This window comes from Dipteris shenzhenensis, chromosome 22 (genome assembly GCF_047967505.1).
Source record: "Dipteris shenzhenensis isolate YYH24624 ecotype China chromosome 22, Dip_SZ_1.0, whole genome shotgun sequence".
Taxonomy (NCBI): Eukaryota; Viridiplantae; Streptophyta; class Polypodiopsida; order Gleicheniales; family Dipteridaceae; genus Dipteris; species Dipteris shenzhenensis.
Window position 1 is genome coordinate 52,889,490 of NC_141617.1, and position 16,343 is coordinate 52,905,832.

The window sequence follows — 16,343 nt, forward strand, 5'->3', positions numbered from 1 at the left end:
CTCTGAAAACATGGAGACATTATTTGTATGGATCAGAGTTTTATGTTGATGTTGATCATGATACTCTGAAATATTTTTGTAAACAACCTGACTTGAGAGGCCGCCAGGCTAGGTGGACAGAACTCATGCAGGAGTTTAACTTGACGATGCGGTACTGAAGAGGGAAAGATAATAAAGTTGTTGATGCGTTGTCACGCATTATGCATAATATGAGTTTCACGGTATTAGAGAGTGCTCTAATGACCGAGATTAGAAAAACTGAAACGGTGGATGAGTTCGTCCAGAGCCTTAGGCCTAAGGCTCATGTATTTAAACCCGGGGAAAAGGGTGACCTGGCATCCCAAAAAGGCCAAACTTATGCAAGATATACCATAAGAGATGGTATGCTAAAAAGAAATGGCAAGGTAGTAGTACCTGATTAGAATGATCTCAGGTAGAGAGTCATTCAACAATGCCATGATAGCCCATGTGCGTGACATCCAGGAGTCGAGAAAACATATGATCTCATGAAGCGAGATTTCTTTTGGCCAAAAATGAAAAAGCATATTCATGAATATGTGACACGTTGTTTTTCGTGTCAGGTAAGTAAGGCAGAGCGGGTGAAGCCACCCGGACTTTTACAACCTTTGGAAATACCACTAGGTAGGTGGGAGAGCATTTCCATGGACTTTATTGTAGGTCTGCTTACGACACAAGGTGGATATGATTCTATCCTTGTGGTAGTTTATCGTCTTACCAATATGGCTCACTTCATTCCAACTAGAGAGTCTGTTACTGCCCCGCAAGTGGCGGATTTGTTTATTAAACATATATTTCATTTGCATGGATTACCAAATCCATAGTGTCAGACAGGGATGTCAAATTTACCAGTCATTTTTGGGCTGCAGTGTTTGAGACACTAAGGATTAAGTTGGGAATGAGTAGTGGGGATCATCCAGAAACGCATGGTCAAACGGAAAGAGTCAACCAAATTTTAGAGAATATGCTTAGAGCATATGTGTCATCAAGGCAACATACATGGGACAAGTGGTTGCCACTGTTAGAATTTGCCTACAATGAACATTCCTCTACAGGGTTCAGTCCGTTTGAGCTAAACTATGGTTATAGACCAGCGAATCCAACTATAGTTGGAGTACCTCAGAAAGTGCCTAGTGCTGCAAACTTTGTGGTTCAGATGCGGGAGATGCTAGCACTTGTGAGAGCTAACATCCGCCAAGCTATGGATAGAGCTAAGGCGTATGCGGATGAAAACAAATCTGTTAGAGAATTTAAAGAAGGAGAAAAAGTTTTTCTCAGAGTTCCTTCGCACTCAAAGTCTTTGACTACAGGAGAGTGTGCTAATTTATCACCCTGATATTGTGGGCCATGGTTAATTCTAAAAAGAATAGGCAAGGTGGCCTATAAATTAGAATTACCACAAGGTTGTAAGGTGCACCCAGTGTTTCATGTTTCTCGTTTAAAGAAATGTTTGCATACATGTGACTCACTAATCGAGGGTGTTGTTTTGTTTCAGGAGATAGAGGATAATGCAGGACGCAAACCAACAAGAATCTTGGACCGAGGAACAATGCAAGTACGCAATCGGAAGATACCCATGGTGTTGGTTGCATGGCATGGTTTACCTCTATCAGAAGCTACCTGGGAATCCGTATACCAGTTACAGAGAATGTTCCCAAACTTAATCATCGAGGACGCGGATGCCTGAAGAGGGAAGGAATGTTACGCTCAAGTTGAGGTAACATGACCTCGGAAGGGTCAATGGACATTTTTCTTTAAAGGATCAATGTTTGTATTATTTTTGTTTGTCTGTGAACTGAACATTGGGGGGGTTAGGATACCTAGAGCGAACAGCAGCGAGGGTCTCATCAGCCAACCTCTTTGGATGGTCTTTGTAGTGGATAAAGCAATCTCTGTAATTGTTAGCAATTACAGAGCGCATGAAGGCCATGATGTCCTTCCCTCGTGCATCCATCAAGATGCCTCCTGTCTGAGTGATGTCATAGAAGATCGTACCATCACCCGAAGCACTCCCTCTTCCACCCAAGCCTCAGCAAGGAAGGTCCGCGTGGAGCTGCAGTGCCCGCCATTGCTCATCCAACTGAGCTCCATTTTTTCGCCTCTCAAGCCAGGTCTCTCTGCCCGCCATCCTGCTGCTCTTCTGCCCGCCTCTCTGCCCGCCATCCTGCTGCTCCTCTGCTCGTCATTCTGCCCGTCATGCTGCTTATCTGCCCGCCATTCTCTGCCGTATGATCTGCTCAGCTCCCCTCCGCTGGCCAGCAACAGCCCACATTAGCTCCTAGCTGCTGCTGCTGTGCCCACGCACCTCTTGCTGCCCACGCAGCTTTAGCTCTAGCTGCTGCTGCTGCCCACGCAGCTCCTGCTGCCTGATCACCAAACTCCATCAAGTTTCCATCATTACAGAACCGGCCGGGCTCGCTCCAACGACCACGCAGGAAGCAAAAGGCTCCGTTCATCGACTGGCTTGCCACCTCCATCGCCAATGCTAACGCCCACGTCCCCTTCTCCAACCTTGATGTGAGCTCTTGACATTACATTGCGGTGACTCCTTCATGTGACTACTCCAACATTGGTCAAAACTTCCCAAGCTAGATGTGAGTTCTTTGATACTACTCCGACACACTCCACTACAGTGATCTTTCTTATTACCTCGAGCTTGATGTAGACCACTCTACATCAACAAGTGACTTCTTCAACATTGCTTATTTGATCGGTGCCTGAGGTACTTCGCATTGATTGACTTCCCAATTGGTTGTGGTACCTGAGGCTTCTACTTCGACATTAGTGACTCTCCTTCCGGCATTTTGAGAGTCATCATGTGAGTGCTCCATGTAGCTACCCCATGGACTTCACCGACACATATTTTGGGGCATTCCTACCTAGCGCTTCATTGACATCGTCATCGTCTCGCAGGGATGTGCACACATGTGCATTAGCTACTTGGAGGACATCTCTTACTCTTAAGAGATCTATTTTTATTATTCCTACAACTTGATGTATTTTGGGATTCTCTGCCCTAGGTAGTCAACTTAAAATGATATGTATTCAGTGTTTGTTTTTCATTGAGTCTAAAGGTCCTCTGCCTTGGATAGTCCTCCTAAAAAGATGTATTGGTTTTCCTATTTCTTTGGTGTGTGGCTTCCTAACATGTCCAATTATCAAGCCAAGGGGGAATGTACTGTGGGAGCCATGTATTGGCTTTGATTGGTTTAGAGGGGGATGCATTGTGGGAGCCATGTATTGGCTTTGATAGGTCTCGTTATCAGGCCTGGCTGAGTTTCAGGATGTTGGTGTATTCCTAGACCTATGAGTTGGTCATGTAGCCATGCTATAACGTGAGCCTCCAAGCATGTTGAGTCTCAAGCCATTAGAGTGCTTGGATCAACCTCTGAGCACGCTTAGACATTAGCCTCTCAGTTACATAGGGTGCACAGTTTGATGACCGTCATTGTCATGTTTTGTTCTTGGCTCCATTCCAATAGTCCCTCACCTTAGACCATCATTGTCATGTTCTGTTCTTGGTTCCATTCCAGTAGTCTCTCACCTTGCCTTCTTGGGGGGGTGTTGGAATATGAAGCCAAAGTGAGTCTAAAATGAGTGTTCTGGGTGTGGTTTTATAGTCTAGTGAGTCCGAGACATGCCACGTGTCATATTGGGAGATATCCCATAGACATTGTGACTTTCTAGAGTCTAGTGGCACACTATACAGTGTTGTACTTGTCTATTGTCTATCACAGTTGTCAACATCAAGCTATCAATACATTGTGAGTATTTTGGTTATTGCCTTGTACTTGTACTCTCTTTCCTTTCCATTTTGCCTTTCATTATGCTTTCCATATTTCCATTCTGTTCCTAGGTAGCTACTCTGTCTCTTCAGTCTCTTCAATAAGGAGAGACACTTGCTACATCACTCAGGGATCTATGGCCTGAATCACATAGTTAGGTCCTTGTATTTTTTATGAGAATGTATATTTGGATAGGGCCATTCTCATTGTCAAAGGAGTCCCTCATCTTATCTCTCTTGGTGTAGTGTTCATTCCTTGCATTACCTCAGCCTTCTTTTATATATTTGGCTTGGAAGATAATTGCTAATCTTACGGCATGGCACATTTGAATATCTAGATGCACAAGGTTCTTAGATGGGACTTAGGACTTCTATCTCTCGGTCACTCTTACACCCCTCATGGCCACTTAAGGCATGATTCAGGGTTCCTCATGTGCGATAGTGGCCAAGAGAGCTTTCTTCATGGGAGAATGGGACCATGGTTTATTCATCACATATATGACCACATGATCTTCGTGGAACTTTCACTCTCCAGATTGGTTATGGAAACCTTATTTTGTTTTTGCATGACTTCATATGAGGCTTTTAGAAGATTTTATCATGTGTATGTATTTTGATCATACTTCATAGTTTTCACTTTTTTGTGCAAAGAAGTATGTCCTTTCAATGGAACTCCAAAAGAATACATGGAAAGGAGTGTCTTTTCTATAAGGTAGTTTTTCCCATGAGTAGGCGAATCTCCAAGTGCCATCATCTCTCCTCTACACTAGCTTCCTCTTTAAAGGTCTCCTGCATCATTTCTATTTGCTTGTGGTGGAGTTCCCATAACCATTTCAAGTGCCAAGGATATAGACCCCAAGAGGTGCATTGAGAACATCATTAGATCAAGCATGAACAATCTTGACAGAGACTTGGTCCAAAAGGGAGGATAGGTGAGGTCTTCTATGAGCATGTGCATGACTACCAAGTTGGAGAGGAACGTGATCCCTCCAACTTGCATTGGATTCTCTTGATAGCTTTGAGGGACATAACCTTCCATTGAAAAGCCATCCCTACATAACCTTACAGTGACAAGCCATACCTGCCCATAAGTGTAGTGATAGACTACCCATGTTGAAGCATGGTCTTTTCTGCACTATGTTATGTTTGCCCAACCATGTAGGAAGACTCTCTTTAGACTTTAAAGCTCACTGAATGTGGTAGATTCAATCCAAGTTCAAGCATGGTCTTTTGGGCATTATGTTAATATTTGTTTCACCATCTGGGAAGAATGTTTGTAAAGGTGGCATATATGAGCATTGGCCTATTATCAAATTTCTCATATTGAATGTGTGTCTTTTGTTGACCTCCTAGCATCCCCTTTAAGAATGCTATTGCTTGTTCCTCGATTTATGTTGATTTATGGAGACAACTAGCAGAGTTGCATCCGGGTAATATTGGGGCCAAGTTTTCCTTGAAATTTGCCATCAAGGAATAAGGTTGCATGGTCTTCTATGACCCGGTAGCCCTAGCTTCCACTCTTGGATCCAAACTAATTGAAGCGCTCATTTGCAGTAATTACAGTAGTCTCCTTTCCTTTCTATAAAGTCCGCTCTTCTCCTACATCTACACTGTCTACTTGCCATGGGATACTTGAAGTTCTTACCCATGCACCTTTGTTCCTTCTCCCTCCATTTTCGTTAGTATTATTTGAATTGAGTGCACGGCTCACTATTTAGATTGAGGAGGAAAGTTGTGGAGTCCTTCTGTTTTATCAAGAACTGATTGTGATTACTTAGCCATAGTTTGGAAGTGAAAGGCATGGTCTAAGCCTCTTGGGAAGTCATTGTGGAAGGATTGCTTCTCTCCATGAAAGCACCCTCTAAGGTGAAGGCCTTGGCTTTGCTGTCCCAATGCCTCGAGACTACAGCGTGTGAAAGGTATGGTCTAAGCCTCTTGGGGAGTCATTGTGGACAAGGATTGCTTCTCTCCATGAAAGCACCCTCTAAGGTGAAAGTGAGGTTGGCCTTGGCTTTGCTTTCCCGATGCCTCAAGACTGCAGCACGCCTAGACCTTCGACCCCTTGATCTGCCAACAACCGACGTTAAGGATTAACATTCATAGATGAACTCGGATTGAGCTGATTCTTGAAACAATGTGTGGGGCACGACATCCTCTTCGAGGTGGGAGCACAGGATTCCTCCAAGCTACTTATGTAAGACATCTATTGGGCCTTGACCTCGCAACCTCTGTCTCACTGGCGCATGCCCCCCCCTTTGTGCGTCCTGCTCCCCTCTCTTTGCGCAAATGTGTGGCAACACCTCATCTTCTCCCCCCGTGCACCCCTTGGAGAACATGCAGAGCCCCTGCACCTTGCACGTATGCGGATACCCCTCGCCTTTTCGTGCATGTGCAGCCGCCCCCTCTTCATCTTGCGCGCAGTCAACCATGCACCCGCCCAAAAAAACATAAAAAAAACCGTCACCACCACCAAACCCCCTTCCCACACCGGCACCCACATCCACTCCCCCAAGCATTGCTCCAATCATATGCTGTCCATAATAGAAGTGAAGGAACAACAAGGACTAGAGTTGGCTTGGATGTGTCAATAAGAGTGAAGGTGGAAGGTAAGGATGTGGCCATGGTAGTAATACGACAATTGCTATAAGAGGTTCTCCTATTGGAAGTTCTAGAAGAAGCGTCCTCAGCCCTTTGAGATACACACTTTGAAGTGTCATATCCATGGATTTCCCATAATGTATGAAAGAAAATTGAAGACAATGCTTGGGGTTGAGGGGCACTCATAGTGTACTCATGACTTGAGGGGATGACTTTCTCTATGCCATGTTCAAGGGATATGTAAGCCATCAATGGTGTAATGTAAGTTCTTGATGTATATTGTATTGTGTTATACATTGGGTTGGTGTGATCTATTGTCCATGTTGTTTTATTTCTTCTTCTTCTTCTCTTACACACAAAGACTTCAACTTCTAAGGTGCTCCTTGCTCAAGTGGCCCTTGGTCCATCTAGGAGAGCAAAAGCAACTACTTCATCAAACATAGTTGGCAATCATGATGGGACCAAGAGTAAGCTGACACACATCGTAACCATATACATTAGGATGGTGTAGTGATAGCAACGAGGGAAGTGCAGCACAACAGTAGGGTAATTAAAATTCTTTACCCAAAAAATGCGTAAAGGAAATTATGTCTTAGTGGTGACAACCCATTTGAGATTTGGTTACATTTAGTTGAGTTAGGATTTATAAAGCAACATATGTAATGTCTTGTTATTGCCACATCTTATCAATGCCATGTGTCATAAATAATTTTCTATTGATCATCAAGTGTTGTATAAGTGCCACGTCCAAATTTTCTATCGATTGATGAGGACTTTGGTGAGCGTGAAGGCCAGTCCAAGACTTGAACTTGGGCAACCACAAAGTCCACATGAGGCCACGTGGAGTTTGAGCATGGAAGACACAGAGGCCCATGATGTCCAAGTACATGGAGGCACGTGAACTCCACCTAGAACCTGACAGAGAATCATAGAGCTAGTCATTTCGAGAGGCATATGGAGCACTATGTGGTGGAGTAAAGGCGGTTGTGACACTTACTTAGATCCTCATTCAAAGATGGAACCCGAAGTCTTTTGGCATAACAAGGGAATTTGCAAGATAGTAAGGAGCAAGTGGTTTGATGAAGGGGATAGGATAGCAACCAATGGTATTAAGGATAGCATTTCCACGGTATATGAGAGTATTTATAACCATAGAGGATGACGGGGTTCGGACAAAGACGTGTGACAGCGGCAAAGCGAGAGGATAGGTGAGGAGAGTCTTGATTCAAGGAAAAGATGTTTTAGGCCTTCTTGGACTACTACTACAAATTCCAAATGGTTAAATCTAGTGAGATTGGTCATGAATCTAGGTTGGAAAGTGTCAAAAAGGTATGGGATATGGATTTTTAATAATGTAGATGTCATCAATGTACTTAAAAGCAAAGTTGAACAAGGGAAGGGGGTCTATTTGACCTAAGGAAGCTAATCTTGATAATGAACTCAAATTCATATCAAGCTAAGTACATATTGCACTAGAGAGGAGAACAAGAGAAACCCATGGAAATGCCATGTAATTATCTTAAGACATGGTGGCCAATTTGAAAGCGAGTTATCAAGAGCCCAAGAAAAGTAGAGGTTGGACTAGAGAGGAGAACAAGAGAAACATATGGGAATGCCATGTAATTGTCTAAAGACCTGGTGGCCGATTTGAAGAAAAGAAATATCAGGAGGATTACCAAAAAGCAAGCGAGGAAAAGTGAGCGAACCAAAAAAAGCGAGCGAGATTATCGTCGCCTCATTCCACTGATCCAATCGGCCCTCATATCATCTATCTCCTCCTCCTCCACTCCGCTATGTCCAGGGGCAGATGCAAATGTGTAAAAACCAGTGACATGTCCTTGGGCTCGATCTAGCTTGGTACTGCCTCCTCCTGGTCTCTGATACTGCGCAACAAGGTCCCTCTATGCCGTCGTATCTCCATCAGATAGAGACCAAAACAAACCTGGTCCGAGAAGTGAAGCAGTCGAGAGAGAGGCTCAAACTCGCGTCCCTCTTGAAATAAGTAGAGGATTACCAAAAAGCAAGCGAGAAAAAGTGAGCGAACAAAAAAAAGCGAGCGAGATTATCGTCGCCTCATTCCACTGATCCAATCGGCCCTCATATCATCTATCTCCTCCTCCACTCCGCTATGTCCAGGGGCAGATGCAAATGTGTAAAAACCAGTGACATGTCCTTGGGCTCGATCTAGCTTGGTACTGCCTCCTCCTGGTCTCTGATACTGCGCAACAAGGTCCCTCTATGCCGTCGTATCTCCATCAGATAGAGACCAAAACAAACCTGGTCCGAGAAGTGAAGCAGTTGAGAGAGAGGCTCAAACTCGCGTCCCTCTTGAAATAAGTAGTGATATCGTCCTTGGATCTCATAGTATATAAGGCAAGTACACAAGAAGTGCTCCTCTGTCTTCACCTCCTCGAAAGTGGATAATCTGCAGATCCGTTGCTCTCAGGGTATACCTGTGGGTCTCCTTGCCTCAATCCTCAGTTGATGGGATGAGACCCACATTTGTCTGATGACAATCCTTGAAGCATGCGAGATTTGTTTTTCCTCCAAATACTAGGGTTTGATAATCAATCCATCCACCGACACCCTTAGGAGGTGGTCATGGTAAGAATATGCGTGCATACTAAGCCGCCACGCTAACCCCACTCTCAGCTAGTCGTATAGACGACTCTAGTTTCAATCTCCATAATCTCCCTCTAGGTAAGGCCTAGACCCTATGGAGGTAATTGACCGTCTGGAAGATGGCATCAACCTAGAGTGGTGTCATGCCGAACTCTGCTTGTATGATCTTGTGGGGGACTGAGGGCTTGCTCCGAATAATCATGGATTCCATAGTCACCTGCAGCCTCTCAAAGTGGCGCCACTTAGTTGCTGATAGATTGCCTCCCTAGAAGGGTGTTGCGTACATGGCCATCGATCTCACTAATGTGTTGAACAGCCATCCCTACGTCAGGGGGTCCTAGAAGTGTACCTGAAAGCATAGTCTCTCTAGCCGAGCCAAAGCACCCTGCCCTCGTGCAAGTCGCACCTTGGCTGTGTGGGTCATTGTGAAGATTGGACTTGCAAAGATTGCCCCTAGGTAAGTGTACGACTGTACAATCTCCCCTAGGAAAGTGCACGATTGTACGATCTCCATTGGCTCCCCTAGGTAAGTGAAGTTGTGTCGGTGAAGTACTACTCGCGAGGTGTTGAAGATCATAACCTTGGTCTTGCCAAGGTTGACTGTCAGGTGTCTCTCTCTGCAAAACACCTCTAGGACCTCTAGGTGTCTTTGTAGGCTTGCTGCTGAGGAAGATAGGAGGACTATGTCATCTGCATACAGTAATATTTGTATCATCAGATCAGCCAACAATGATCCCTAGCCCCCTAGACAGTCAATGAAGATCGTGATCTCATCAATGTATAACCCAAATAATGTCGGCAAGAGAGGGCATCCCTACTTTCCTCCTATCATGCTCTGATCAAGTCTGACGAACTTCTAGGAGCACGTACTCACCCTTTGACTGACTCATACAAGCTCATCACCTCCCATATCATGTCCCCTGGGATCCACATCTCCTGAAGTTGCTCTATCATGCGAAATCATGGCACTGTATTGAAGCCTTCTGAAAGCCTACAAAACATGCATAGACTTTCTGGGATCTTGACCTCGCCTCCTCAATGACTATCCGCATGGTGAAAATGTGATCATGGGTGGAATGCTATCTCCGAAACCCAGCCTGTCCCAGTGCCCAGGAGCTTTCTCTCTCTAGTACTAACCCATATATCTTGGCGAGTGTATGACAAATCATGAGAGTGCGTACTTTCCAGTACCATGGGGTCTCTTGCTTTGTGTATCGGCACAATGGTGGAGGTACTCCAAGCAGGGGGGAAACTGTGGTATATAGCGTGATTGAACTTATGTGCTAGGATTGGGACTAGGACCTCCTATCCATATGCAAAGTGCTTAGTGCATAACCCCTCGATCTTGGGCTCTTCGGTTGTGGTGCCGAGGTAATTGGGCTCGCACATTCTATGTTGTGAACAACTCGCATGTGGTGGGTCTGTTTGGGTAGGGGCAAACATATTAGGTGGTGTCTGAGATGGGGCGTCATAGAGGGATAAAATGTGCCATACATAGATCTGTGATGGGAATAGGTGATTTTCCCTCATGTAGAAGCTCCCAGGAAAAGATGGGATCCCCTCTTTGAAAAGATTGAATCACCTCATCCATCCTATGTGATAGGAAAGCCTGCCTCTTACGTCGTGTCAAGCGCTGGTAGATCAATTGTGTCTCTGGTCTCGTCAGGTGTCCCAAATTTTGCTCTTGTATGAGGTGAGATCTCATCTCTCACCACGCATCATCAAACCATGGATTCTGGGGCATCTTCCCAGATGGGGAGCGGGTTGTAGAGCGAGTTGTGGGAAAAAACCTGGTGGTGGCATCGTGGACCACTGGGACCAAAGTGTCTAAAATATGTGCAAGGTCTGCGTCATCTCCTAGATGGGTCGGTAGCTCACGTGACAACTGGCCCATATACATTGCATCCATGGCATGGTCAAAGTGTATCTGGTCTCATCTTTCTACTGGCGGGTGGATGCCAAATAGGAGTGGTCTGCACCAATTGGGGAAGGAGGGACCATGAGCTCATGTATATGTGTCACAAAGGTTGGGGAGCCCATCAGGTAGTCTATTGTGCTCGTCCCCCTCCATGTGGTAAGCAAGTGATGATGGTTGAGAAGGCCGGATCATATATAACGGTCGTGCATTGCTCCCATCTCCAGTAGGTGTCGGCCATATCCTGTGACTTGTGCATCCTCTGAATGCCTCACTATCCCGAGCTCTCTTGGGTCAATCTCCGGCACTTTAAGCAGGTTGACTTGTTTCCTCCCTGTTCATGCATTGAAGTCACATGATAGGAAGTCGCGTAATAGGAGGATCTCTCCTTGCCTAGAGAACTCTGTGATGTCATTATATATCATCTCATATGGGCTGTGCCCTTTTGTGTTGACCTCACGGGCATATGATGATGTATCTGGAGGGAAGTAGTATACCGCAATGAAAATTGCCCTTGCTTCTTGTGGCTGTAGCTGGACCCACATGTGTAATTTGAAGAGGACAGCTACCCCCCTCCCCTCCCCCGAACCTCGGACTCCAGTGTCTCTCCTCACTTTCTTCCTATATGCTGCTCCCATGTACTGTAGGCAGCCCTCTCTCTAGACTCTCGTGTGTCTGTGTAAAAAATGATATCTCTATGAGTGTATGTCTCCGAAAAGCCTACCAGATCAGACCAAAGAGTATCATTACAATTCCACACAGCTATCTTTACTTTGCTTTGTGGCACAATCCTATCAGTCCAACACCGTCATGTGCTGCCAGCATCCCTATCTTTCTTTCGTCCCTTTCTGCCCTCTCCCTTATCATCTCTATAAACAGCCCATTTCCCTTCTTGTCTTGCTGCCATAACTTGAACGATCCCTTCTTTGCGATGTTCTTGCCGTAAAAGCGTGAGGTCATCATCTAAAGCTGCTCTTATAAAAGTGGACCTATGTGGCAGGGTGTGGTGTCTCCGTGATCTCTGTATCCGGTGGGCCTCAAGCAATCCCTCCGAGTAGAGCTGTGATGGGATGAACCTCCATCGTGCGTACCCTGGTCTGTCTGTGCATCATGTGTGGTCCCTGCATCCTTGGCTGCATCTCTCCTCGTCATCATCTCATCCGACAGACTCATGCAGACCTCATATCATCTATCTCCTTCTCTACTCAACCCTTGGACAGGGCAGACTCAAATGCTTTGAAATCTATGATGTGTTGCTGGACTCAATCCATCTCTATCTCCCATGGTACTGTCTCCTCTTACTATCTGATCTGACGCAGTAGGGTCTCTCTATGTCGTCACATTTCCATAGATAGAGGCCAATGTAAACCTAGTCCTGGAAGTGAATCAGGTAGGGGAGAGGCCCAAAACCATGCCCTTTCTGAAAGAGACAATGGTATCGTCCTCGTATCTCATAGTAAACTTGAACATTGGCAATGCTTCTCTGTCTCCACCTAATCCAGCGTGCATAGTCTGCATATCCACTGCTCTCTAGGTGTAGATGTGGCTCTCCTTTTCTCGATCCTCAGCTGATGGGATGAGACCCGCATCTATCTAATGCGATCCTCAAGGCGTGTGAGACTCACCTATCCTCTAGGTACTAGGGTCTGATAATCACTCCGTCCTCTGCTACTCTCAAGAAGTGATCATGGTAGAATCGGATTTTAGTGGGGAATTCCTGGTCCCCCCCCAAGTCTGTGACAGAGCTGGAGTAGGTCCAACCATATAATATGGCTGGTCTCAACCCGTGGGAGCAAGGGATCATGGGCATCTAAACTCTACTGAAAGGGGGGGGGGAGACGGTCCATCTCAATACCTTGGCTGTGAAACCATCTGGATATGTGTGTGTACCAAGCCATGCTAACCCCACTCTCACCTAGTCGTACATACCACTCTAGTGCCAACCTTGGTACTCTCCCTCTAGGTAAGGCCGATACCCTGTGAAGATAAGTGACCATCTGGAAGATGGCATCAATATAGTGAACTCTGCCTAAATGATCTGGTGGGGACTAAGGGCTTGCTCCGAATCATCCTGGATCCCATAATCACCTGCAACTAGTGTGTCAAATAGCCATCCCTTCCCTAAAAGCAAACCGCTCTAGTGGAGTTAGAGCTCCTTGTCCTCATGTAACTCGTGCCCTGGCTGTGTGGGTCATCGTGAAGAATGGCCCTGCAAAGACTGCCCCTAGATAAGTGTATGACCATACAATTTCCATTGACTCCCCTTGATAAGTGAAGATGTGCTGATGTAGTACGCCTGTGAGGTGTTGAAAATCATAACCTTGGTTTTGCCAAGATTGACTGTCAGGTCTCGCTCTCCTCTAGGGCCTCTAGGTGTCTCTGTAAGCCTGTTGCTGAAGGGGATAGAGGGACTGTGTCATCGGCATACAACAGAATCGGTATCATCAAATCAGCTAGCATTGAACCCTCACCTCCGAGGCGGTCAAAGAAAGTCATGATCTCATCAATATAGAGCCCAAATAGTGTTCATCAAATCAGCAAGCAACGATCCCTCACCTCGTAGGCTGTCAAAGAAAGTCGTGATCTCATCAATATAGAGCCCAAATAGTGCCGCTGAGAGGGGGCATCTTTGCTTCACCCCTATTGTGCTCCCGACCCAATCAGACAGGCCTCCAGGGGCATCTCTTGAAAGAGACAGTGGTATGGTACTCGAATCTCATAGTAGACTTGGTACGTAATAGGAAGTGCTCCTCTGTCTCATAGATCCATCGAACTTTAGGTTTTAAATTTGTTATTGTGGTCTATTCTTTGTGTGTGTCATTAAGTGCTGCAAATGATTGATAACTTCTCTATAGGAACAAAATTTCACCTTGTCCAAGACTGGGTCTTAAGATAGAAAATGTATGTGCTCCTTTTATAAACTGTGGAATTGCTTGTGCGCCTCGTCATCAAGTGTAATAGTGTCCTATCTTTCCTTTACAGGCTCAAATATATCAGTTATAGACATGGTAATCTTGTTTCCGAGTCATTAAACTTAAGAAATCCCTTCTTCCACTGTTGAAAAGCTCGTTTTCTCTTCGGCATGTTGAGAGCTCTATATGCATATAGCAGCAGGAGAAGTTTGGGATGAGACTTTTTATTGTTAGTTCTTCTGAAGGCAGAGCATTTGCAAAAGATAAAAATGTCAAATATGAGACATAAACATGTTTGTCTGAGCTTATTCTGATGCAGGCGCACAAGGTTAAAATTGAGCTGGATGCTGTGAATCACACATACTTAAGAATGGATGGAGAACCTTGGGTACAGCCGTTACCAGCTGATGAATCATCCACTGTTATAGAAATTAGTCATCAAGGTCAAGCTTTGATACTCGCAACAGAGAACTGTATTGCAGAAACCACAAATACACAGGAAAATGAGCATGGGGAAGTAAAACTTAAGCCCTATGATTCTGTGAAGATAGATTTGGTCACAGAGGGATCCAGTTCAAATGGCAATGGCTTGGACCAGAACAACAATTTTGATGACATCAAATCAGTAATGTAATAAGTAATAGATGGGAAACATTTTAACATTTCATACCCCTACGTATGATTACATTTGAAAATGTGAATAAAACAATTTGTATAAGAAAAATGAGCTTCATCGAATGTTAGCCTGTCTGTCAATCTCATCTTTGATAGAGTGAATTGTTGTCTGCCAATGACAGAAAAAAGTAATCCAGGTCTGGCAGCTGGCTTAGCAGCCATAGATTTTAAGTTTTGTAGAATGTTTCAATCATTTTTGTCTATTACAGATCAAGTCGTAAAATTTTTCGCCATAAGTCATGTCTTGCATGCTTGAAACAGTCCATAAAATTTGTATGTAATCAATTAGAAATGCACATGTACATTAACATGTATAATGTACCTTCCATGTAACCAAGAACCTCACTTCTCTACACGTGTTTGTGCTATGCAAGTGCATGCTGGTTATGCCTCCCATTGAACTCATGAACATCTTAGAAATCTTCATGAACAGAAACCATCTTCCTTGCTAATTCCTGTGCTAACTTTAGAGTCCAATGTGGACTGGAGGTTCATATAATTGATGCTTGATCGCTCAAGAAATCTTCCCTTTTACATATCATATTCTCCCATTTCAAAACTACAGAACTGATGCCTTTGGATAGTACATTGACATATTTAGCAGTCAAACCCATTCATAATCAGTGCCTTGTGGTGGAATTGGTAGACCTACTCCATTAATGGTGTGTGATCATGTTCTTCAAGCTATCCTCACGCGTATGCCTTGAAGTCATTGTGTCCTCACCACCAAAGGTGGGGATAAACTCCACAAGAAATCCCTCAACCGTATAGATGTGTAATCACACAAGTAGGTCGATTATCATGCCAATGTAAACATCATGTCATTTACCACATTGTCAATATACAAACCTCTTAAAAGATTTGTGATAGCACTTGGCAATTATGCTCAAAGAAAATATATTTTGAATATTTCTCGTAGATCTCTGAAATCAAGCTTTTGACACTGATTTGAGCAATCATGGCCATGGTGTTGCTTGCTATGATTAAGATTATTCACACATATTGAAACGATTGTTAGATTTCTATCTTGCTTCACAGTGGAAAGCCTAGGTTATTTTTCAATTCTAACACACTTTCAACTTTAGGTATGCATCAATGTAAAAAATGCCCCTATATTTTTAATTGTATAATCTTTACATAATTGTTTACCCATGTTATGTATATAGATATTCTATTTTTGAATTTGTAAGTTTCCTTTTTAATTGATGGTCCTATAAGCTTCTTGTTAATGTTCTACCCCCCATTTTCTAAGAGAATTCTTTGCTTCCACTAGTTTTCTTGACCATATGGTTAAAAACTTTCGGCTTCTCAATGACTTTGATGATACATTTTAAGTTTTTTGCTCTCTATGTATATCATTGCCCTGCCTATTTATTCAATTGCATCATCCAATGCAGAAACATATGTTTTTAAAGACCAATGTCCATTGCTACCCATTTCTTAGACGTGTTTTACACTTGGATGCACACGCGCATATATACGCATGCATGCACAAATGTGTATGTGCACTCGCGCAGTAGGCACATGTGTACGTTGTGCATGCACGTGCAAATGCAACGTGCGCACACATGCATGCATGCAGTCTTGTAAATTGCCAAAGTATAGTGGGAAAACACATGCCTCTCCCTTTTATAAACAAACATAATTCATGATCCATTGATGTTAAGACTCATGTAGGTAAAAGAACATTAAACCATTGAACCCTTTGCATGGAAGGTAAACTATGAGTTTTATTCATCTGACAGTTTTCAAAACCACTAATGGCAAAAAAAACATTTGCAAGATGATTAAAGAACTCACACAAAGGGCATGATATATT

The 16,343-nt window shown here is 44.1% G+C and overlaps 1 protein-coding gene across 1 annotated transcript in view; it reads left to right on the forward strand.

Moving 5' to 3' along the window:
• Positions 1-14,703, forward strand: part of LOC147888279 (diacylglycerol kinase 5-like) — a 102,439-nt gene extending 87,736 nt beyond the window's left edge. The window contains exon 12 of the mRNA XM_087393195.1: positions 14,169-14,703. Within this exon, the coding sequence (XP_087249321.1) occupies positions 14,169-14,483 (315 nt within the window). The 3' untranslated portion in view covers positions 14,484-14,703. The remainder of the gene's footprint in view (positions 1-14,168) is intronic.
• The last annotated feature ends 1,640 nt before the right edge of the window (positions 14,704-16,343 follow it).